General features: G+C 47.4%; 1 protein-coding gene across 2 annotated transcripts in view; it reads right to left on the minus strand.

The window, feature by feature from the left end:
• The window catches only part of grin2aa (glutamate receptor, ionotropic, N-methyl D-aspartate 2A, a), a 475,972-nt gene that overhangs the window by 132,028 nt on the left and 318,874 nt on the right, over positions 1 to 25,070 (minus strand). For both annotated transcript variants that reach the window (XM_072481712.1, XM_072481711.1), the window contains exon 6: positions 4,405 to 4,610. In XM_072481712.1, the coding sequence (XP_072337813.1) occupies positions 4,405 to 4,610 (206 nt within the window). The remainder of the gene's footprint in view (positions 1 to 4,404; positions 4,611 to 25,070) is intronic.

Consider the following 25,070-nt stretch of genomic DNA (forward strand, 5'->3'; position numbering starts at 1 on the left):
GAAATATTCAGGGAGTCCGGTAATAATAGCTTCATTGAAAATCTGGAGGCAGTTTCGCCAACACTTCGGGTTGGGTTTAGGGTCAAGGGAAATGCCGATTCGGGGGAACCACAGATTTGGGCCAGGGAGGTGGGATGGAAGTTTTCGGAAATGGGAAGAGAAGGGGATTAAGACGATAAAAGATTTGTTTCTTCGGGGTCGGTTTGCAGGATTGAGGGAGCTGGAAGCGAAGTATGGGCTAGAGGAGGGAGAAGTGTTTAGGTACATGCAGGTTCGGGATTTTGCTAGGAAGGAGATACAAAGCTTCCCAGAGGAACCGGCCTCCACATTGCTGGAGGAGGTGTTGACAACAAGGGGACTGGAGAAGGGGGCAGTGTCAGCGGTGTACAGAGCTATTCTGGAAGAAGATAAGGCACCACTGGAAGGGATCAAAGCAAAGTGGGAGGAAGAGGTGGGAGAGGTTATAGAGGAGGGGGTCTGGTGTGAGGTGCTCCGGAGAGTGAATGCCTCCACCTCATTTGCGAGGTTGGGGCTGATACAGCTGAAGGTGGTATATAGAGCGCACCTCACAAGGGCGAGGATGAGCTGATTTTTTGAAGGAGTAGAGGATGTGTGTGAGCGTTGGGGGGGGGGGGGGGGCACGAATCAGGTTCATATGTTTTGGTCCTGTCCAAAGCTAGGGGAGTACTGGAAGGAGGTGTTTAGGGTAATTTCCAAGGTGGTGCTTGTGAAACTGGACCCGGGTCCCCAGGAGGCCATATTCGGAGTGTCGGACCAGCCAGGGTTGGAAACGGGAGCGGAGGCAGATATCATAGCCTTCGCCTCGTTGATCGCCCGAAGGCGGATCCTGCTGGGATGGAGAGCAGCCTCTCCACCCAGTGCCCTGGCATGGCGGGGGGACCTGTTGGAATACTTGACCCTTGAGAAGGTTAAGTTCGAACTGAGGGGAAGCTCGAAGGGGTTCTGCAAGTCATGGGCACTATTTATTATGCACGCTCAAGAACTGGATAACATCGAACATTAAATGGGGTGGGGGGGAGGGGGGCTGTGTAGATTAAGGGTGACTATGGGTAATCCCTGATTCCTTTTTGTCATTTGTTTATGTAACATGCGGGCTGATGTTTGGGGGTTGTTGGGCGGATGGGATCGTTGTTATTATGGGGATTGACATATCTTGCTGACTATTGTTTATTGTTGATGGATGTAAATGTGGGAGAAAATGTGAAAAAGGAGGAGAATAAAAATATTTATTTTTAAAAAAGGGGCAAAATTCTCCCCCAACGGCGCGATGTCCGCCGACTGGTGCCAAAACGGCGCCAATCAGACGGGCATCGCGCCGGCCCAAAGGTGCGAAATGCTCCGCATCTTTGGGGCCCGAGCCCCAACATTGAGGGGCTAGGCCGACGCCGGAGGGATTTCCGCCCCGCCAGCTGGCGGAAATGGCGTTTGTTGCCCCGCCAGCTGGCGTGGAAATGCGGCGCATGCGCGGGAGCGTCAGCGGCCGCCGACAGTTTCCCGCGCATGCGCAGTGGGGAGAGTCTCTTCCGCCTCCGCCATGGTGGAGGCCGTGGCGGAGGCGGAAGGGAAAGAGTGCCCCCACGGCACAGGCCCGCCCGCGCATCGGTGGGGCCCGATCGCGGGCCAGGCCACCGTGGGGGCACCCCCCGGGGTCAGATCGCCCGCTCCCCTCCCCCAGGACCCCGGAGCCCGCCCACGCCGCCTGGTCCTGCCGGTAAATACCAGCTTTGATTTACACCGGCGGGACAGGCAATTTCTGGGCGGGATTTCGGCCCATCTGGGCCGGAGAATTGAGCGGGGCGTCCCGCCAACCGGCGCGGCCCGATTCCCGCCCCCGCCCAATCTCCGGTACCGGAGACGTCGGTGGGGGCGGGATTCACGGCGGCCAACAGCCATTCTCCGACCCGGCGGGGGGTTGGAAAATGACGCCCAAGATTCTTACCTTTCAAGTAAGTGAATAAAGTTCGGTCACTAATGAAAACACGTCTCACCAGAGTACATGCATCTTAAAATCTCTGCAGCCTTCATAATCTGGACCAGATTGTTTGCAATCACAAAGTTCTATTCAACCCAAGTTGAACTTTCCACCCCATATATATCTGCACCATTACAAAGACAAGCTATGCCTGTTCCTGCCCATCGATGACCAGACTCAACCCAGGTGTCAATTATACCCTATCGCTGTCTTCGTAACTTAGACTCAACTATTCCAATGCTCTTCTGGCTAGTTTCCCATCCCCTATCTTTGCCTTGTCCAAAACTTTGCTCTCCAATCCTATACCCACTAGTCCTGCTCACCTATCACCACTGTACTCACTGCTTTACACTGACTTTTATTTTTCCAACATATCAAATTTAAAATGTTTAATCTTGTATTTAAATATCTCTATGATCTTGCCCCCTTCAAGCTTCACCAGAGGAGTAATTCTCCATTTGAACTCTTGATTCTTTCTACTCCAATATAACTTTCTCCTCTTCCCATATCGTTTAAGACTATGCCTTTAATCACCCGGGCCCACATTCTACTTTAAAACCTGCTTTACATTCTAGCTACCTTGACCAAGCCTTTGATCAGCCTGCCTAATAAATCCTTGGCTTGGTCCCCCTGTTTTTCTTTACAGCTTACCTAAATTAAAGTTCTGTACAAATACAACTAGCTGGCTTTAGTAACGGAGGAAGCAAGCGGTAGTGGAACAAGGGTTGACTGAACTGTGTACAATACTTTGCCCACGGCAGTAACTCTCTCCCAATCCAGTTCCTGATGGGACAACCAACAACTCCTGGCCCTACCTGGGCCAGCTTTCTATGTAAGTTTAACGAGTTCCAGCCTGGTGTCCTCCATCCCATACCTGGGAAACTCGTACACCACACGTCCCACGGGAAGATCGACAATGGTTTCCCCGTGGTCCTCGTGGGGGTTATGACACTGGCATGATTGTAATTATTAATATCTGTGATTTCCATAAATTCCTCTAACCACTTGGTTTCCTTTCGTTCTATTTTGATGAGTATTTTCCCCATAATTAAAACAAAGGTTGCCAATGCACCTGGTAGTCATGGAGCTAGTCATCGTGGTTGTGTGGCCAGGAAGCATTTGACTTTCAAATTTACAAAGTTTTGCTTGATAGGGTGTTACAATTGTTTCCAATTTTGTCCCCTCTTCTTCTGTTGGCTGTAAAGAACAACAGCAACAACAACCGAGAAAAGCATTTCCACAAGTGGCAGCAGCCCTTCAGCAGTACTTCCAAATCACCATTCTTGATCGACGAGCATTGGTAAGCTATTCGAGCTGGGAAGGTATCACAATTGAGAATGAACGTGTCTTCACCCAATGTTCACATAATCACACTCTCTTCCCTGAAAACATAGATTTGCATAGGCAAGCTCACAGTATAATGAATAGCAAGTACACATGACAAGGGATAGGCATCAGTGGAACACGAGATTGGTGGGAATGTTGAGCTTGCTACCAGCGTGGTTGAGGTGACCAGCATGGATGCATTTGAGGGGAAGCTAGATAGGTGTATGGAGAGAAAGGAACAGACACTACATTACTTGATTGGATGAGAAGAAGTAGAACCACTAGATTTCATAGAATTTACTACAGTGCAGAAGGGAGCCATTCGGCCCATTGGGTCTGTGCCAGCCCTTCAAAAGAGCACCCAACTTAGGCCCAATCCCCCACCCTATATCCCCTCCTAACCTTTGGCAACCAAGGGGGAATTTAGCATGGCTAATCCACCTATGCTGCACATCTTTGGATTGTGGGAGGAAACTGGGGCACCTGGAGGAAACCCACGCAGACACGGGGAGAAAATGCAAACACAGTCACCCGAGCCCGGAATTAAACCCGGGCCCCTGGCGCTGAGGCAGCAGTGCTGATCACTGTGTCACCTTATCGCCCTAAAGTAAGATGGAAGGAGACTCGTGTGGACATAAACAGTGCAAAGGCCTGTTGGGCTAAATGGGCTGTAAAATGCTCTGCAATATGATATAACTGACAGACTACAGTGAAACATTGAATGAACAATCCTTCATTTCAGATACAGAGAGATTTAAAACAAAAAGCAATAAACTGCAATGCTGAGAATCTGGAACAAGTACAGAAAATTCGAGAAATGGCACAGCAGTTCCTGTGGAGAAAATGTATAATGAATGTTTTGGGGTTGGAACCTTTGCAGCATAAAGGATGAAATGTGTTTTGATTTGATGCCCAGAGACCTTCGTTTGACTTAACTTCAATTTCTTGAATATGGGGAATTGTTCCTTAAAATGCAGCGTGTACAAGATTCTGAAAAGCACACCACACTATAAACAACTGGTGCTCACTTTGGAAAAATGAAATTGTCAGCAGGAAAAATGAAAACGACCACAAACTGTACTCACAGAGCTCTAATATTTTTCCTGCATGGCACGTTGCTTCTTGCACAGGTTCCAGTCAACTTGTCCACGTCTTCCACAATGACAAACGGAGTTTCCTCCAAAGTAACGATAGTTAAGTGGCTGTCATCTACCTCACTGTCCGCAAAGGAATTGAATCTTGGCCACACAGGATATTTCAGTGCCAAGCTTTGGTTTTCCCACTTCCCGACCTATAACATGAAGACATTTACATGTTCATTTAGGTTCCCCAGGATAGAGGCATCTGTTAGCCACAAGTAATTGCATTTATATAGCACCACCTCAAATGCAGTAAATAATTTCAAGGCTCTGCTCAGGAGCATGATCAAACAAAATTTGCTACCAAGCCACAATGCAAGATCTTGTGACAGATTATCCAAATGTTGGTCTAAGAAGTAGATTTTAAAGGGCATCTTAAAGGAGGAAAAAGAGGAAGAGAGTGAGGCTTAGGGAGGGAGTTACAAAGCTTAGGGGATAGGCAGTCGTAGGTACATCCACGAATGGTAATTTGTTGAAAATCGGAAAATGCACAAGAGGCCAGAACTGGAGGAGTGCAGAGAACTTGGAGGGTTTTATCCCTGGAGTAGCTCACTGAGAAAAGAAGACATAAGGCCATGGAGTTCATGAATGCCAATATGGAACACATCCTTCTGTAGGGTAAACAGTCTGCTGTACCCTATCTTGGGACTTCACTGAGTTAAGATGATATCACTTAGTAGCTGACACCAGCTCCCACCAAACCCACTCCACCCCATGCAAGCTGGAATTCACAGCAATCTTGGGCCGACAAACACACAAGAGACATCCCTGAGCATGCAGATGTCCACCATTGGCATACCAATGAAGGGGCCTCAATTCAACACCACCAACTTCATTTGAATCGGGGTTCTCTCAGTTATCCCCAGGAAGATTGGTGGGAGTACTTTGAAAAACCCATAAAAACAGTGCAAACTCTGAGTTTAACAGCCCAACATACATACAATGAAGCACATGAGTCAGCAAGCAACACTTTTACCTCATAACTCAGACTGTCATCACTAGGGAGTAGCCTCATACTTCTTTCTGCACTGGTTCCAAAACCTAGTGCTGGTTACAGCAATCAAGGTGGCCTGACCACAATTTGATCATGGCTTGCATTGGCTTAAATTCTACTCCTTTTACTTTGCAGTGTGAAATTCTGTTATGATTGTTGAATGCTGCTCTGTTTTAGTTGGCAATGTTGAACATCGAATCAGCCAATACTTACAGGTCTCTTTCAACTTCACCCTCTTTATTTGAACATCATTCAAGGAGTATGCATTGTCCATTCTTCCATCCATTGTGCATTATTTCACATTTAACTGTATTGATTTTCATTTTCTTTTGTTCCTTCCAACAGCATTTCTCATCTAACTTGTTCTGTAATTTCTCATCTTCATCCTATGTTATATTTGTCCCTCCCAGTTTGGTAATATTTGCAAATTTTACCAATGTACATTGTGTTTTTGAAACTAACTCACTGATGTAAATTGATAGTGGTCCCAGTGCACAGACTTGTGGCACCCGGCTCAGTACATCTCCCACTGCAACATAATTTCTCTAACAAGTACACATTGGTTTATATTCTTAACCAATTTCTTAACCATTCCCAGACTGAGCCTGGACCCCCACAGCTGTATGCTTTTGTGTGTAACTTTGAAAATGTTTTCTGAAAGTTAATTTACATCATGCTGTAAAATATTCCAGACTCCATTTGAATTGTGATTTGGTCAAAGAGGCCAAGCAGATTGGTCAGGCAGGATCTATCCCCTCTGACTCCGTATTGACTAATGTTTCCCCTATTATTGTACGGAAAACCCCCAACTTTAATTCTGACAATCATTTTTTCTGCACAACAGGAAAGAAGCCATTTGAGTAATTTGTTGCTTCTGTTTTGTTGCCCTTTTTTTAATTTGGGCACATTAGAATTTACATTGAATGTCCATATCAATTAGGAGCAGGAGTAGACCACTCGGTCTTTCAAGCCTGCTCTGCTATTCAATTAGATCATAACTGGTCTGATTGTAACCTCAACCCACATTCCTGCCTACCACCAATAGCTTTTCACTTCCTTGTTGATCAGGAATCTATCTAGCTCTGTCTTTCAAGTATTCAAATACTTTGCTTCCACCATCTCTTGAGGAAGAGAGCTTATAGTCTAATGACCCTCTGAGAGAAAGAAATTTTCCTCATCGCTGTCGTAAATGAGCGACCACTTTATTTTTAAACAGTGACCGCTAGTTCTAGGTTCTCCAACAAGAGGAAACATCCTCTCCACATCCACCCTGTCAATACTCCTCAGGATCTGAAATGTTTCAATCAAATCGCCTCCTCCTATTCTAAATTCCAGTGGATACAAGACTAACCTGTCTAACCTTCCCTTATAAGGCATCACCCATTCCTGGTATTAGACTAGTAATCCTTTTCTGAACTGTTTGTAACACATTCATATATTTCCTGAAGTAAGGAGAACATTATTGCATACAGTACTCCAGATATGGTCTCATCAGTGGCCTGTACAGCTGAAGTATCAATTTTGTTATCAATTCCACTCTCAATAAATGATAAGATTCTGTTAACATTCCTAATTCTTTGCTGTACCTGCATACTTTTGTGATTTATGCACTCGGGCACCCAGCACCTTCTCACCCCAGAACTCTGCAATCTCTCACTCTTTAGATAATACGTTGCTTTTTGAGGGCTTCATGCCAAAATAGACCATTTATTTAGTTTAAAACCCGTGCAATTTCCCTCGTTAAGAGGGCGGCACGGTGGCGCAGTGGTTAGCACTGCTGCCCCATGCTGTCAAGGACCCGGGTTCAACCCTGGCCCCAAGTCACTGTCTTTGTGGAGTTTTCACATTCTCACTGTGTCTGCGTGGGTCTCACCCCCACAACCCAAAGATGTGCATGGTAGGTAGATTGGCACACTAAATTGCCCCTTAATTGGAAAAAAAATTAAAAGAAAATAAAACTTCCCTCATTATGTGGATCACTAGAACATCAGCACCAGTATGGTTTGTCATGACATTCAGGTAAACATCATGGTGCAAACATACATACATACTGATGGACAGATCAACGGACCAATCAATACACACACAATACCACAGCCAATCACAGGCAAGAGCATACACACTATAAAACAGGGAACACTACACTTCCCGCGCATTCCAGCAGGAGACAGCTCAGGGCACAGAGCTCAGAGCAAGCCACTCAGACAACCACCATGTGCTGAGTGCCACTCCAAGATAGTGTTAGGGATAGGTCCACAGATTCAAGGGTAATGAACGAACCACAGTAACCAGTTTACCATTGTAAATATTGTTAGTAATAAAACTGAGTTGTTCCATCCGCAACCGTGTTGGTTTGTCTGTGTAGCAGAGCACCCAACACGACATAGTACCAGGATTCGAACCCGGTAACTGTGAGACCTACCTACGAATCCTCAGGAATCCGCCATCCTGCGCCATGGACACCGTCAGCACGCTGCAGCCGTTACAAATCGCTGGAAACCTCGGCGTCAATTGGAAGCTGTTTAAACAGCGCTTCCAGTTCTTCCTGGAAGCCACCGAAAGGGAGAGCGCTTCGGACACCAGAAAAATCGCCCTCCTCCTCTCCACGGCAGGGCAACATGCCATCCATGTCTACAACTCCCTGGTGTTCGCGGAAGGTGAGGACAAGACCAAGTACAAGACGGTCCTTCTTAAACTCGAGCAACACTTCAGCGTCGAGGTAAATGGGAGTTTTGAGAGGTATCTCTTCCAGCAGCGCCTGCAAGGTAAGGATGAGCCCTTTCAATCTTTCCTTACACACCTCCGTATCCTCGCGCAGTCCTGCGGTTACGACACCACCTCCGATTCAATGATTCGGGACCAGATTGTTTTTGGGGTCACCTCGGGCGCCCTACGCCAGCAGCTCCTCAAAATTAAAGGCCTCACCCTAGCCTCCGCAATCGAAGCCTGTGTCCTTCATGAAAACGCGACCAGCCGCTATTCCCAATTTCAAGCAACCCAATTGGCGCGGCAGGGGTCCTACGCGCCCGAATCGGCAAGGCAGGGGTCCTACGAGGCCAATACACACACAACACCACAGCCAATCACAGGCAAGAGCATATGCACTATAAAACGGGGAACACGACACTTCCCGCTCATTCCAGCAGGAGACAGCTCAGGTCACAAAGCTCACAGCAAGCCACTCAGACATTCACCATGTGCTGAGTGCCACTCCAAGATAGTGTTAGGGCTAGGTCCACAGGTTAGAGGGTAATGAATGAACCACAGTAACCAGTTTACAGATGTTGTTATTGTTAGTGATAAAACTGAGTTGTACCATCCACAACCGTGTTGGTTCGTCTATGTAGCAGAGCACCCAACACGACAAGCAGAACTTCATTATCATTATGCAAGTTAAATTAAATTATTAGGTCAACAAAGGACCTTTGATATATTAAATAAAGTCTAAGTTCAACTGTGTTGCAACTGCGGGTCAAGTGGGGCTGGAATTAACCGAGCAGTAGCCCAGAGTGCCGTGACACTGCTTACCAGATATTCGCCGGATACTCAGCTCTCTTCTTCCCCTCTAATAGAGTCAGAACCAATTCCTACAGGGTGGAGAGTTAGAGAAAGCAAAGGAGTACCTCCCTCCACTCTTCACCGAACTTCCACAGATCACCAAACTCTCAGTCTCCATTGAGGTCGCACCACAATGCTGGTCTCACTGAGAATGTCTGAATTTATATATTCTGAACAAAGTGACTAACTGACCCTAGGTCCAGCAAAGATCATTTGAAGCTATTTCCTGAATTAACTATTTCAGTTGTGGCCCATGGATAGCTTATGGGCAGAATCTACCGAAGATCTGGCAGTGTCCGGTTCAGACTGAAAACCGGTGTGTATCTCTCCAAAAGCACAACTGAGTTTTCACTCCGGATTTTCTGGCACTCTGTGCACAGAGAATCTGGGGGAACAGTTTTCACCATTACTCTGGTGGGGTGGGGCAGATCGATGGTGCTCCAATCTGCGATTAAAAATAAACTCCTTCCCACCTCCCCGGGTGCCACTGCAACAGGCATCTGGGCCCCCCCCCCCCCCCCCCCACCACCACATGCATTGGAGTGACATCCCCCCTACAACAAAGGCAACTGTGTTCCCACTGGCAGCAGAGCAGCACCCCCAAACAAGCGTTGCCCTCTCCACCACACATAAGGGAAATCCACCCAAAGAGGCTCCTCAGAGGGCCTGACCCTGGCACTGGCACTTTGACACCACCTCCCTAGCACAGGCTGGCACTGTTGGGTTGGTGCTGACAGGTGCCTGGGGCAGTGCCAATCTGTCCCGGGGGGCAGTTATAGGGTGCCGGATGAACCTGGGCATGGTTATGCTGGTGGCTAATGTGGGCTCAAAATTCCACCTTCAATCTCCCTGCTTAGGCCCCTGGGTGAGATTTGGGATGGGATCTCAACATATTTTATCAAAGTAACCGTTACAGTGAGAAAAGCAGGAAGAATTCTGTTGGTGCCAAAAGTGGAAAACTGATTGAATATTCAGCCTGTTTAACTAAAATAATTTCCACGTGATTCATGCAGTGCTTGTGGGGGCTTTCCTCTGGTACGCTCGCCCCAGGAAAACTTCTGTAATCAGTAGGGCATGGCTTTTAAACGCTTCCCCAACACTCTCCTGCACTTGTTGCAAATCCTGTCGGGCTAATGGTTGCCAGGACAACAGCACCATGATTCGTGGAGGGATCCCTCACCAAATCCCTGGATGGTGGGGACAAGAGGTAGGACATTCTCTACCCGCGATCATGCAGACATCCATCATGCAAGGTCACCACTCCCACCTGGAAGGCAATGGTCTCGATAGTGAGTGCCAGCTCGCTGCGTAAGAGGATGGGGCAGCAGTGTTGGAAGATGAATGACCTTCTTCGTGCAGCCATGGTCTGTCTGCCTCCTAATGTCTTCCGCTGCACCCCTTCACACACCCATCACACCTCCACGGTGATCTCTCATCCAGCCACCACACGTGCCATGGGGGCCTCCCCATCGCCCACCCCCGCTCAAATCCCCATGGTCCCCCCAGTAGATAAACCGCTCCGCACTTCCTCCATCCCACTTATTTCCCACACATGCCAGACTTCATTACCATTTGACCCGGCAGGACTTCCCCAACACTCGCCCCTTTTGTCTCATTGCAGGACAAACTCAAGCACAACCGGTGTGTGGGGAATCATGTATCAGCTGAGAAGCCTAATGTCCAATGAGGAGAGAGCCCCTGAGCTGGCACAGGAGGAGCAGGACCACACCTGTGCAGAGGGTGAGGTGGGGATAGCAGCGAAAAGTTACAACCCTCAAGAAATGCAGCCATGGTCTGAGCCTCACGTGAATTAACTTTCTCCCATCATGCATCCCTCATGATGCAGGAATGCCATTTTGCTTCCCTTGCAGGTCGATTAGCCCAGACCATGAATGAAATGAAATGAAATGAAAATCGCTAATTGTCACAAGTAGGCTTCAAATGAAGTTACAGTGAAAAGCCCCTAGTCGCCACATTCCGGCGCCTGTTCAGGGAGGCTGGTACATCCTCACGCCCTCTGGAGACCAACGACCCAAGCAGCTCCGAAGGAGACATTACAGAAACAATCATCAAGGAGGCGTCACAGCTATCACCCAAACCCTCCACCAGCGCAGATAAACAGACCTCGGTGGGGTTAACTCATTGGTTGGCTTCTGGGCCACTAACTGGTGAACACTTCATAGAATCCCTACAGTGCAGAAGGAGGCCACTTGGCCCATCGAGTCTGCATGGACCCTCTGTAAGAGCACCATACCTAGGCCCACTCCCCCAACCTATCCTCGTAAGCCTATCCGACCTTGGGACAATATAGCATGGCCAATCCTCCTAACCTGCACATCTTTGGACTGTAGGAGGAAAACGGAGCACCCGGAGGAAACCCACGCACACACGGGAGAATGTGCAAACACCACACAGATAGTCACCCAAGGCCGGAATTGAAGTTGGGTCCCTGCCGCTGTGAGGAAGCTGATCTAAGCACTCTGCCATTGTGCCGCCAAGTCACAGATCAAGATTCACAGCAGGTAGAGAAAGGAACATCTTCGGGATCTGGCATCTCTCAGGACACGGCTAAGCCCCTGGCCGATGACGTGCCTCTGGGTCTGATCATCTCAGAGCTGCTGGAGCTACAAAGGTAGAGTCACCAGCATCAGGAAGGGATGACAACATCCCTCCTCGGACTGCAAGGCCGACTGGAGAAGTCCCATTGCCGCCTGTCCAAGGAGATGGTGCCATCACTCCAATACAACAAGGCTAAAATACAAAGGTAAGAGGAACGGCAGGAGCGCAGCCCAGGGCCTTCCACCCAGGAAATCCTGAAGGCATCCAACCCATCAGACACCCATCACCCTAACCCTAATGACACAACTCCTTCCCCGCAAACCCAGGACGGAGGCACTGTAGCACCCATGCTCCCCAAAAGTAGGCCCGGATCCTTAAGGTCTAGGCCCTGCAGGGGATGCGCGCTCAGGCAATTTCTGGCAACAGGGCGTGGATGTCAGCAGACAGCCTCAACCTCAGCTGTGGATCCTGGAGATAAACCTAGATGTAGCAGGAGGGTGGGGAAGAGTGAGAAACTATAGTATAAGGAACCTCTTTCCAATCCTTGTTTTCCCTTTGTAATTCCTGCCTCACTGGCTGCCTCAAAATTGCAGACCTTGTTTCTAAAACCACAGGCTTTTGGTTTTGAGCAGAAAGCCCCCCCCCCCCCCCCCTGCAAGATGGTATTTGGACTGGCTCAGGCAGACTCCTTGATTCAGCATGCTCTGTGGCATAGTCCGTGATGTCATTTTAATGGATTTGGCTATCATCCAATCCCCTCTTTTGAAATTCTGGAACATCTTCTATTCTCAATTGGGATTGGTAGAGCCTTTCAGAAAATTCTGTAACAGAAAGGAGGTTCCATTTAATAATAATAATAATCGCTTATTGTCACAAGTAGGCTTCAATGAAGTTACTGTGAAAAGCCCCTAGTCGCCACATTCTGGCGCCTGTTCGGGAAGGCTGGTACGGGAATTGAACCCGCGCCGCTGGCCTTGCTCTGCATTACAAGCCTTGACTTGCAGTTTCATTCTGAGAAGGAGCTGAGCAAAAGCTGTTAAATACCTGTCCCAGAAAAGCTGTTTTCCCTCTTCCCTCTGTGGTCCCTGGGTTGCGGTGAGCAGGTGTTGACATTCTTTCCTGCAGTCCTGTGAAGGTTCCTCATTTAAATGCTGCATGCATTCTATATCCAGCCAGACCTACGCAAGTTTAAATCTCTGATCAAAAGGCTGCAAGCAGTCTGCAGCCAGATCTGTGAAAGCCTAATCCCTGTTTGGAGGCTGGTGATTTAGAACACTCTTTCTAGCCCAGCCGTTGAATGTTCCGCTTCTGATTAAAATGCTGGGGAACTGAATCAGATTTATTTCAACTGATGGCATGTGTTTAAAGAACTTTTTCTCTGCAGTCAGTTCAACCTGCAGGAGGATCCAGTCCAGCGGCACCTGCAGGAAGAGGGGGCTGTTGGGAAACCTGTTTGCAATCCTCCGGTGAAGGATTCTAATATCGTCTGAGTGAGTCTGAGAGTCAGTCTGGTGGAGGTCATTCAACTGTAAGTGACTCCCCAGAAAGAATTCTACAGCCTGCATGTTCTAATTGAAGACAACCATCAGAAGATACAAACCAATTGATGATTGCAATACTTCAAATCCTTGGACGATCGCCAATTGCAGTGATCACAACCTCAGCTGCAAAGATTAATCTCACCCCTCTTAATCCCTGTTACTTGAACTGCTCCTACGCCCTTCCCCAGGTCTTGTGTGTGTTTGGGTGGAGGATGGGATGGGGTTTGGGGAATAGTTAGATCAGTAGACCATTGTTCTATTATTTCCATTACATGTTTATCTTTTCTCTTGTTATAATAAACAGTTTTTTAAATATTTTATTTACACATCTGGTGCCTGTAAATCTTGGAGCAGTAGAGGGTCAACAATTTCAGGAAAATATACAAATTATCGGTTAATTCTGCAATTGACTGCACATTAGCCCAGGGTGTTGTAACAATACGCACCTAATTGGCATGGGTGAACTTAGGCACTAGTAGAGATAAGTCACCATTGTAATAGCACACTTGTATTAAAAATCACTTCCTTCACCCACACAGATCCTCCACACTGCCATGTCATGGCACCATGCTCCGTAAACCCACATTCACATTCAGCGCTTCATCCCTGTGGAGTGAGAATTTCAACACTATGTCTCTCCCACCTTCCACATTGACGAAGCAGGAAAGGCATGCCACTACTGGCACAGGGCTCCCGGCCCCACTCCCCTCAAACCCACATCCATGGAAGGTTAAACCCCCCTCCCCACCCCGCCAACTTCAATGCACAGACCGCTAATGTCTGACAGTATTCTCTAGTGATGAGAATGCCAAGGGCTGAAAATGTGTTGAGAGCCTGTTCACCTCTCCGTAGGTGGAGAGGAAGACCAGGATTCCTGACCTCGGAGGAGGCAGTAGCAGCTAAGATTTGTCATCCAAAGTCTCTGGGCTCCATGATAAGTCCATTCATTGGCAGTTCACGTTCAGCTCTCTGACAGGCAGGAGTCAAACATATCAGTGAGGACAAGAGAGTCATCAATCGTTCCTCAATGCAAGTCATCATCATTCTCCTGCAGCATCCAGCCAATCACGTCAGCGGCTGCTCATGAATGTAGCCATCAACACAATGACCTCCCGCAGACATCTCAGTAGAGAGTTGATTTCAGACCCCTTGGTGGTAGAGTTTTTCACAACCTAGTCCTGGATATCACCAACCTGAGAGTCAACGAGGGCGTCCCTAGCCCTGCACCCCATGGGGGCCCTGGCCATCGCCCGAGGTCCTTCTCATCCTCCCCCTCACAGCCCTCCTCAACAACCTCCTCATCTGAAGAGATGTGCAGCTCCTCCATGTTCTTCTGGACCAATTGCTCTCTCCGTTGCAGTGCCAAGTTGTGCACAGCGCAACAGAATACAATGATGCGGGACATCCTCTGGGGGCTGTACTGGAGGGCTCCCCCCGACCAGTCCAGGTACCAGAACCACATCTTAAGCAGTCCCATCACCTGCTTGTTGGTGCACGTTGATGCATGAACCTCCTTGTTATAGAAAGTTTCAGAGGGTGTTTGTGGCCTCTGCACTGGCATCATCAACCACCTCCTGAGTGGAGACCATTTGTCCCCGAGGAGCCATCCATCCAGCCGTTGCTCCCCCTCAAAAATGGCTTGGATCTGCGAGCACCCCAAGATGTAACTATCATGGATGTTCCCTGGGAAATCAGTGCACACTTACATGATGCACATAGATTGGTCACAGACAAGCTAGACACGAAGAAAGTGCAATCCCTTATGGTTTGAAAATGGCGCTCTATGCAGCCATGGAGTGCGCAATGCAACATGGGTGCAGTTGATGATATCCTGGACTCGAGGCATGCCAACTATGTGGGCAAAGTCCATGCCCCTGGCATCCTGGCTCGCCTGGTTCTGGTCCAAGTTGAAGGACATGTGGACACTCGCAAATAGTGCACCCGTGACCTCCCTTATGCACTAGTGCGCTGCCGATTGGGATAGGCTCCAAGGTTACCCGGTAAGCCCTGAAATGAGGCACTGGCATAGAGGCTCAGAGCGGCAGTAACATTCAGGACCACAGGCAATTGTTGATCACCAACTCCATGTGGTTTCAACTCTTGCATCACCAGACACAGATGGTCCACCATCCCCCAGGACAGACGCAGTCTATTCCTGCATTGGACCTCTGACATCTGGTGATAGGAAGTTCCACACCGGAATTCCTCTGGCCGGTTGTGTGTCCTCCGAGGCTCTGCCATCTGTGGCCCTGCTCCTGGAAGATTGATAGGCCATGCCTCCCCTTCCTCTGCAGGGCGCTGTTCCTGGCTGTGTGCAGTGCATGTCAATGACACTGCTGTTAGACGATCGCAATCAAAAGAATTGCCAGTTCAACGGGTTCCACAATTCTCCAGAATCAAAAACTGACAGAAAGAGAACAGCAAAGTGAGCGATGAGGAATCATGACAATGCTCTGATCCACAGCCCTCTCAGAATCTGGGGCATTCACTCATGTGTATCCCCCTATGTGAGAGACTTTCCACTAATTCACAGTTATCCCTCACAATTCCACTTGAATGAAGCGCTTCGATCCATGAATGCCTCAGCGGGCCAGGTAACTCCCCCAAGCGGAGTTAGGGCAGTTGAGTGCATTCAATGGATTTGCGTTCTAACCTCACAGGGGAACAAGATGCTGCCCCCTTCACCCTTGACCAGGGTGACTATTGGCTGCATGGTAGCACAGTGGTTAACTCTGTTGCTTCACAGCTCCAGGGTCCCAGGTTCGATTCCCGGTTTGGGTCACTGACTGTGCAGAGTCTGCACGTTCTCCCCGTGTCTGCGTGGGTTTCCTCTGGGCGCTCCGGTTTCCTCCCACAAGTCTGAAAGGCGAGCTGTTAGGTAATTTGGACATTCTGAATTCTCCCTCAGTGTACCCGAACAGGCGCCGGAATGTGACGACTAGGGGATTTTCACAGTAACTTCATTGCAGTGTTAATGTAAGCCTACTTGTGATAATAAAGATTATTATTATTATTATTATTATTATTAATGAGCAACTTCATCATAATGCCTTGCATTGGAGCCACACCTGTGGCACATCTCTGTTTGTAAATGTTAGTATGAGATTTGGAGTTCAATGCTTGGGGCGACCATTCCAACTAAGTTGGAAATAATAATCAATGAGACTAAATCAAATAAACTGAAGACAAACAGAGAGTACAGGGACAACACATTCCCATGATAGTGAAGAGCGGGAGCAATAAGTCCACAGATCCCTGGATGTCAAGGGATATCCAGGGTTGGATAAGGAAAGAAAGGGAGGCTTATGGCAGAGACCGAGGGCTCAAAACGGCAGAGGCCCGAGAGGAATATAGAAGTGCAGGGGATTATGTAAGAAAGAAATTAGGAGAGTGAAGAAGGGGCATGAAAATGCACTGGCAGGTAAAATAAAGGAAAATACAAAAGTGTTTCATTAGCATATTAAGGGCAGGAGGTTGACCAGGGTAAGACTAGGGCCCATTAGGGACCAATCGTGGCAATTTGTGCATGGAACCGGAAGATATAGATGAGATTTTAAATCACTACGGAGATGGATGATTTAGGTATAGAAATCAGGGAGGTGCATTGTGATTTTCTTGAATGACTCAACATTGAAAGGGAGGGGGATATTAATAGTTTTAACAGGCTAAAAGTGGATAAATCTCCAGGGCCAGATGAGATGTATCGCAGATTGCTGTGGGAGGCAAGGGAGGGGATTGCAGCTGCTCTGACAAAAAATGTCAAATCTTCTCTGGCCACAAGAGAGGTGCCAAAGGACTGGAGGACAGCAAATGTGGAAACATTATTCAAGAAGGAAAGTAGGGATGAACCACGCCACTGAGTCTAACTTCAGTGGTCGGGAAATTACTGGAGAAAATTCTGAGGGACAGAACTAATCTCCACTTGGAGAGGTAAGGATTAATCAAGGATAGTCAGCATGGTTTTGTCAAAGGGAGATCATGGGCGGGATTCTCTGATCGCCGGCGCCGAAATCGCGTTCAGCGATCGGCCGGAGAATCTCCATTTACTCCGGAATCGTTTTTGCCATGCTCCACCCTCTTAAAAAACGGTGTGCTCGGGGAGTACACTGCACGCCGTATGGACGGCCTCAGGATGTCACCCGAGGCCCTCCCCCGATGCTGCGCCCCCGATGGGCCGAGTCCCTGACGGCGTGGGACACATGTCCTCACACCGTTCGGGGACCTCGCATGGCAGCTGAGGACTGAGTCCAGCAGCGCTATAGTCAGGGGGCAGCCGTTCCGCTGGCATGGGGGCTTTTGGCGGGGGCTGGGAGGACTGGTAGGGGTGGTTCGGGGGTGACAAAGCTGGTCACACTGGGGCAATTTTTAGCAGGACAGCGCCATGTTGCACTGTGCGGCTGCCACAGGCCGCCACCATCCGCATGTGCGGCCACAGACCCGGCCATTCTCCGGCCGTATCCGCAGGTAAAACTGGGGGCTTTACGCTGCGCGGCTGCGAATTTCTGGTCGTAAGACCAGACGAATCATGCGGACATAGCCGCAGGATCGAGAATTCAGCCCGATGTCTTACAAATATGATTTAATTTTTTGAGGAGATGACTAGGTGTGTAGATGAGGGTAGTGCGGTTGATGTAGTCTACATGGACTTTAGTGAGGCTTTTGACAAGATCCACATACGAGGCTGATGAATAAATAGCCCATGGGATCCAGGGCAATTTGGCAAACTGGATCCGAAACTAGCTCAGTGGTAGGAGGCAGAGGGTGATGGGTGAAGGTTGGTTTTGTGACTGGAAGCCTATGTCCAGTGGTGTTCCGCAGGAATCGGTGCTGGGTCCCTTGCTGTTTGTGGCGTACATTAATAATTTGGATGTGAATGCAGAAGGTATGATAACTAAGTTCACAGATGATAAAAAATTGGTGGTGTGGTAAATATTGTGGAGCAAGGCCTTAGATTACAGGGTGCTATAGACAGGCTGGTTAGATGGGCAGAAGATTTGCAAATGGAATTTAACCCTGAAAAGTGTGAGGTGATGCATTTTGGGTGGAATAACAAGGCAAGTGAATATATAATGAATGGTTGGACCCGAGGAAGTACAGAGGATCAAAGGGACCTTGGTGTGCAGGTTCACACATCTCTGAAGACAGCAGGACAGGTAGATAAGGTGGGTTAGAAGGTCTATGGGATCCTTGCCTTTATTAGCTGAGGCTTGACAATAAGAGCAGGGAAGTCATGCTGGAGCTGTATAAAACGTTGGTGAGGCCCCAATTGGAATACTGTTTGCAATTCTGGTCACCATTGTAGAAAGGAAGTGATTGCACTGGAGAGGGTGCAGAGGAGATTCACCCGGATGTCCCTGGGCCATATTGTTTCAGCTATCAAGAGAGACTGGATAGGCTGCGGTTGTTTTCCCTGGGGCCGAGAAGGCTAAAGGGGGTCTTGATTGAGGTGTATAAAATTATGATGGACATAGATAGGGTGGATAGGAAGGTACTTTTCCCCTTAGTAGAGGGGTCAATATCCAGGGGGGTCAATATCTAGGGGGGGGCCAGGAGATTTAGAGGAGATGTGAGGAAAAACATTTTCACCCAGAGGGTGGTTAGAATCCGGATCTCACTACCTGAAAGGGGAGTAAATGCGGGAACCCTCACAACTTTTAAGAAGTATTTAAGTGAGCACTTGAAATGCCATTGCGTACAAGGCTACGGATTAAGTCCTGGAAAATGGGATTGGAATAGTTAGTGCTTGATGGTTGGTGTGGTGTGATGGGCCGAAGGACCTCTTTCCGTGCTGTAAAACTCGATGACTCTAAATTAAAGGAACAGTTCCTTAAAGGGAAACTGCCTTAAACAAATCACAAATGAGACTTAAAACATCAAATCAAAATATGATTAAAGGGGTCAGTGAGGTACCCAAACCCCTGCGTCACCCAACAGGCATGGAAGGTCTCCAGGGTGCCAGTGGACACTGCATGCTCCTTCTCCAGGGATACCCGGCCGTGAATGTAGCCCTTGTAGAGAGGCAGACAGTCAGGTTGGCCAACCCCCTCGATTGCCCACTGCCTGGATCTGTCGATGGATAGTTTGGCTATGCCCAGGAGCAGGTTCACGTGGAGGTCCTCTACCTTCCCCACCCCTCTCCACATAGGATGCCCATAGATCAGGAGTGGGGGGCTGAAGTGCAAACAAAACTGCAACAAAATATTTTGTAAATAACTGAAAAGGGGGTGCAGCCTAAGGGTTACAAATTGGACACCAATCAGTGGCACACACATACATTGCAGTACTGACTAAACTGGCACAACTTACTCGTCAAGGAAGGGTCAGGGAGCTGATCAGGCAACTGGCTTCCCCTTGTTGCAGGTGAGGCACACTTGATGTGTGTGAAGACTGCAATTGGGCAGCACAGTAGCACAGTGGTTAGCACTGTTGCTTCACAGTGCCAGGGTCCCAGGTTCAATTCCCACGTGGGTCACTGTCTGCGAAGTGTCTACATTCTCCCCGTGTCTGCGTATGTTTCCTCGGGTGCTCTGGTTTCTCCCTGCAAGTCTCCAAAGAAGTGCTTTTTCGGCGAATTGGACATTCTGAACAGGCGCCGGAGTGTGGCGACTTGGGGCTTTTCACATTGCCGTGTAATGTAAGCCTACTTGTGACATTAATAAAGATTATTAAATTGAAACTGTTATTAATTAAGTTTCCCTCGCTCACCAAACCCTCACACTCTGTTGAGATCACACTCCAATGCTGGTCACACTGAGAATGAGTAAATGTATATGTTCTCAACATATACAGCACTGAAACAAACCATTTCACCCAACTGGTCCAATTTGGTGTTTATGCTCCATTTGAGCCTCTACCCACCAATGTTCACCTAATGCAATCAGCATAACCTTTTATTCACATCTCCCCAGCATGTTTAGTTAGTCTGTCATTAAGTGCTAATTGACTCAACTGATCCTTATGGTAGCGAGTTCCACATTCTAACCACATCAATAAATTAACCTCTCTCCAATTTACTAGTACTTTCACAATACCCTCATCATGATTGAGAATGCCCATCGAATCTGCTTCACAGTCTCACTTAATACTCTGGAGTACCAGAATAAATACTGGCACAATCATGATGGGCCAAATAATCTCATTCAGTACAGTATCATTTTATGATTAGTTAGAGAGCTTCCAGCCAGATTTAACTTATGATAATGTTTGGCTGCTACTAAATTAAGCTAAGCCTTATATTTAGTTCTTTCTGCAGCTGAGAGTTAACAGAAATCAAATTTTTTAAACTTCAGGTCAACTAATTTATTGCTGCATTTGTATCAGCTGGACAGTTAAGTTCAGTGACTTCCAAATGACTTCTTGAGGCATTTTGTACTCTTCCATTCTTGAGAGAGCAGTGGAAACCGAATCATTGAATATATTCAAGGCTGAGATGGTCAAAATCTTTGATCCACGAAATGAAATGAAAATCACTTGTCACAAGTAGGCTTCAAATGAAGTTACTGTGAAAAGCCCCTAGTCACCACTTTCCAGCACCTGTTCAGGGAGGCTGGTACAGGAATTGAACCATGCTGCTGGCCTGCCTTGGTCTGCTTTCAAAGCCAGCGATTTAGCGCTGTGCTAAACCAACCCCCATGAAGTCAAGAGTTATGGGAGCAAACAGTAAAGTGGAGTCACGGCTATGAACAGGCCAGCCATGATCTTACTAAATGGCAGAGGAAGCTCAAAGGGCCAAATGACCCCTTTCTCTCATAGTTCTTGTATTCTCTGATTTTTGAACAAAATCATTATTCGGCTGCTTCCAGCTTTATCTTTTTGCTCTTTACATCACTGAGCAGAAATGCTTCGTTGCATTTCCAAATAAGACTCTTTTAATTTGTAAAAGCTTTGGTGGCTTAGATGTTCTGCTTCAGCACTAGAAGAAGTAGGGGCTTACCAAGGACTGTTGGCATGGATTTGTAGAAGTAGGTTATGCTTGACAAATTTAACTTGAAGAGGGGAATGCACTGAATGTCATATAATTGGATTTTGAAAGAGATAAGAGACTTGTAAATACTAAAAGCCCAGAAGATTGAAGAGGTAAATAGTAAAAGCTTACTTCTGCTTTTTTTTTTTGAAAATCATTGAAACATAAACTTAAGAGTACAAGACATGGAATAGAATTTGTAAAATATAGAATTCAGGTGGCTGCTAAAGCCAAAACATTCATGAAATAAAGTCTGCAAGAAGCAACATTTAAAAGAGGTATGGCACAGGAGGAAAGACAATGTAGGGGAGAGGCTGGGTAATGGGATCAGAGCCAGTTGTTCTGGTGTGAAACTAACAGAGCAACAATGTGAAAGAGGGGCCTGTCTGTACTAACACTTAAAAGATGTTATGTTCCTTGGAATAGTTGGACTTTTATACATTTTCACGTACATTGGTTCATGCAATTGATCAGCAGTAAACTGGAGGCCACATGTTCAGCATTCAAGCCCCTTATACAACGAGAGTCGGGTTGAATAGCCATGTGTTTCTCAGCACTGCAAGTGCCAGGACACATGCGGCTAAATGTGCTCGCTATGGGACTTTCTTCCCTTTTGGGAAATAGCACCATTAGTCACTCTTTTGGGCCCTCGGGAGTTTCTCTCTGATTTAGCCCACACTTAGAATTTTTTTCAACGCTGGGAAGCTGAACTTAGAGATCGGGCTGCCATTTTGAAAGGGTGCCCTCTAAGTGAGCTTGTGGGCTCCCACAACCCCAAGGGAGGAAACCACCTATAGGGTCCTTGGGCCCCCCTTCTTCAGGCCTCCCAACACCTCCCTCACAGGCCCCCCACAGAACACCCACCTGTCACTCCCCCAATCTTTCAGTGGCCTCTACTTACCTGCCCTACACCCACCTTCATACGCCCCTCCACCCTCCTTTCATGGACATGGCCCCCCTCAGGCCCTGACCCCTGGTAGTGCCACCCTGGCACCTGGGAACCCTTGAACTGCCATCCAGTAAGTGCTCCTGCCAGGTTGGCAGTGCCATCCTTGCACCTTGGCAGTGCCAGGGTGGCAGTACCAAGGTGCCAGCTTGCCAGTGCCAAGGTGTCTGCGTTCTATGGGGAGGGCTAGGGAGCCACCCTGCACTATCCCTGGCCACTCGCGGGCCTCCGATGGCCCCGGAGACCACCCCGGGTGCCATTCTGCCTGGTCCATGTTTGTGTGGATCAATACTGAATGGCGCCCAGCTGCGGTCTCGCTGGGAGGCTGGTAGATCCCAGGAGGTCGGTAGATCCTGGTTAAAACCTACTTAGGCACACAACGTTTGGTCACGCCCCGTTTGGGCGGGATTCTGATTCTGACTCTCGCAAGGCTTGGGTATATCCTGCAAGACATAAAGGATGCCGGGAAGTCTGAGTTAGGCTTCTCCCGGAATCTACCAGCCGGGTTACACTCTCGCTCAAGCACAATATGGCCGGTAGATCACGCCCTTATTTTGCTGATGTTTGCAGCACATTCCTCACCTTATATCAATAATTCAACCTAAGAAAAAGCAGAAAACAATATACTGTGCATTCATTATTAAAACATTGTATCTGAGCCTGTTCCTGGCTACACAATTTGTCATGTTTTTCATCACACCTTTGCTGCCCATTTTTTTCCCATGATGTCCACATTTCTACTCAGTTCAGCTGGTATGTGTGTTGCTCCCTGTCAGCCAATCTTTAGCTTCTGCATGACAAGCACATAACCAGCGTGATCTTCCTTGGGGTGTGAATGGCAACATTAGCCTGCTAATTGCGGCCTGATGTTAAATAAGAGGACTAATTTGGCATGGTACTCTTGCTCACCAGCTTTGCTGCAGGGTTCCCATTTGCCACTGGGTTTGCGCCACTATGTTAATGTTCAGATTATGCGGATGTTCACAAAGCAATTTCTCCTCAGAAGTAAGTTGGCTTGCAATATTGAAATCTGCCATCGGTTTTCAAATTTGATTACATTTTTGGAATATCTCTGCAGCTTATAAAGGACACATATTAAATACATGTATTAAAAAATGTTGAAGACACATCTCCTGTAGTTCGAGCACCATGTGCACCAGCCTTTGCGCTTCCCACTATCGTTATTGACACTGTTTAGTAGTGGAAATGTGGAATTCCCCACTATGAGTGTAATTTTCTCCTTAATGTATACATGTTTTCATCCTGTAAGGTCCAGTTGCGAGAGCATGTGGCTACCTGGCTTGGCTTCCATCATATGACGCTCAAACTTAAATTTGTATGACTCTTAAACTTTAACTGCCCTCATTTTAATTTGGAGCAGGAGCCTTGCATTCTTGGACCAAGGTAGAGCACAGCTAAAGCCAGCCCAGGCAGGCATTAACTTTCAGGCCCACATTAACTTCCAGGCCATATCTGCAGAGAGCTGTAAATCAGTAGGAAACAGCAGTTGGCTGGTAGACGGGAGAAGTATGTCAGAGAACAAAAGTCTGTTGTCTAGGAATAAAGGGATGGAGCCTGGCAGTCAGGTAAATGGTTGGGAAAATGTTCAAGAGTTGGCCTTGTGGTCAGGCAGGTGGTGGAGGAAGGGGTAAGTGAGGCACCGGAGTACCTTTTTGGAGCCAGTCAACATTTCTTTAACCTCAAAATAAAGAAAAAACACAACAGAAAATCACAAGACACAACAAATCCCCAAAATCAAGTACAGTACAGAATGATCATTATTCACGTAACCAAACATAAGAACATAACATAAGAACATAAGAACTAGGAGCAGGAGTAGGCCATCTGGCCCCTCGAGCCTGCTCCGCCATTGAATGAGATCATGGCTGATCTTTTGTGGACTTAGCTCCACTTTCCGGCCCGAACACCATAACCCTTAATCCCTTTATTCTTCAAAAAACTATCTATCTTTATCTTAAAAACATTTAATGAAGGAGCCTCAACTGCTTCACTGGGCAAAGAATTCCATAGATTCACAACCCTTTGGGTGAAGAAGTTACTCCTAAGCTCAGTCCTAAATCTATTTCCCATTATTTTGAGGCTATGCCCCCTAGTTCTGCTTTCACCTGCCAGTGGAAACAACCTGCCCGCATCTATCCTATCTATTCACTTCATAATTTTATATGTTTCCATATGATCCCCCCGCATCCTTCTAAATTCCAACGAGTACAGTCCCAGTCTACTCAACCTCTCCTCGTAATCCAACCCCTTCAGCTCTGGGATTAACCTAGTGAATCTCCTCTGCACACCCTCCAGTGCCAGTACGTCCTTTCTCAGGTAAGGAGACCAAAGCTGAATACAATACTCCAGATGTGGCCTCACTAACACCTTATACAATTGCAGCATAACCTCCCCAGTCTTAAACTCCATCCCTCTAGCAGTGAAGGACATTTGCCTTCTTAATCACCTGTTGCACCTGTAAACCAACTTTTTGCGACTCATGCACTAGCACACCCAGGTCTCTCTGCACAGCAGCATGTTTTAATATTTTATCATTTAAATAATAATCTCTTTTGCTGTTATTCCGACCAAAATGGATAACCTCACATTTGTCAACATTGTATTCCATCTGCCAGACCCTAGCCCATTCACTTAACCTATGAAAATCTCTCTGCAGACTTCCGGTATCCTCTGCACATTTTGCTTTACCACTCATTTTAGTGTCGTCTGTAAACTTGGACACTTGGTCCCCAACTCCAAATCATCTATGTAAATTGTGAACAATTGTGAGCCCAACACTGATCCCTGAGGGACACCACTAGCTACTGATTGCCAACCAGAGAAACACCCATTAATCCCCACTCTTTGATTTCTATTAATTAACTAATCCTCTATCCATGCTACTACTTTACCCTTAATGCCATGCATCTTTATCTTATGCAGCAACTTTTTGTGGGGCACATTGTCAAAAGCTTTCTGGAAATTCAGATATACCACATCCATTGGCTCCCCGTTAGCTACCGCACTGGTAATGTCCTCAAAAAATTCCAC

The sequence above is a fragment of the Scyliorhinus torazame genome, chromosome 17, assembly GCF_047496885.1.
Source record: "Scyliorhinus torazame isolate Kashiwa2021f chromosome 17, sScyTor2.1, whole genome shotgun sequence".
Lineage (NCBI taxonomy): Eukaryota > Metazoa > Chordata > Chondrichthyes > Carcharhiniformes > Scyliorhinidae > Scyliorhinus > Scyliorhinus torazame.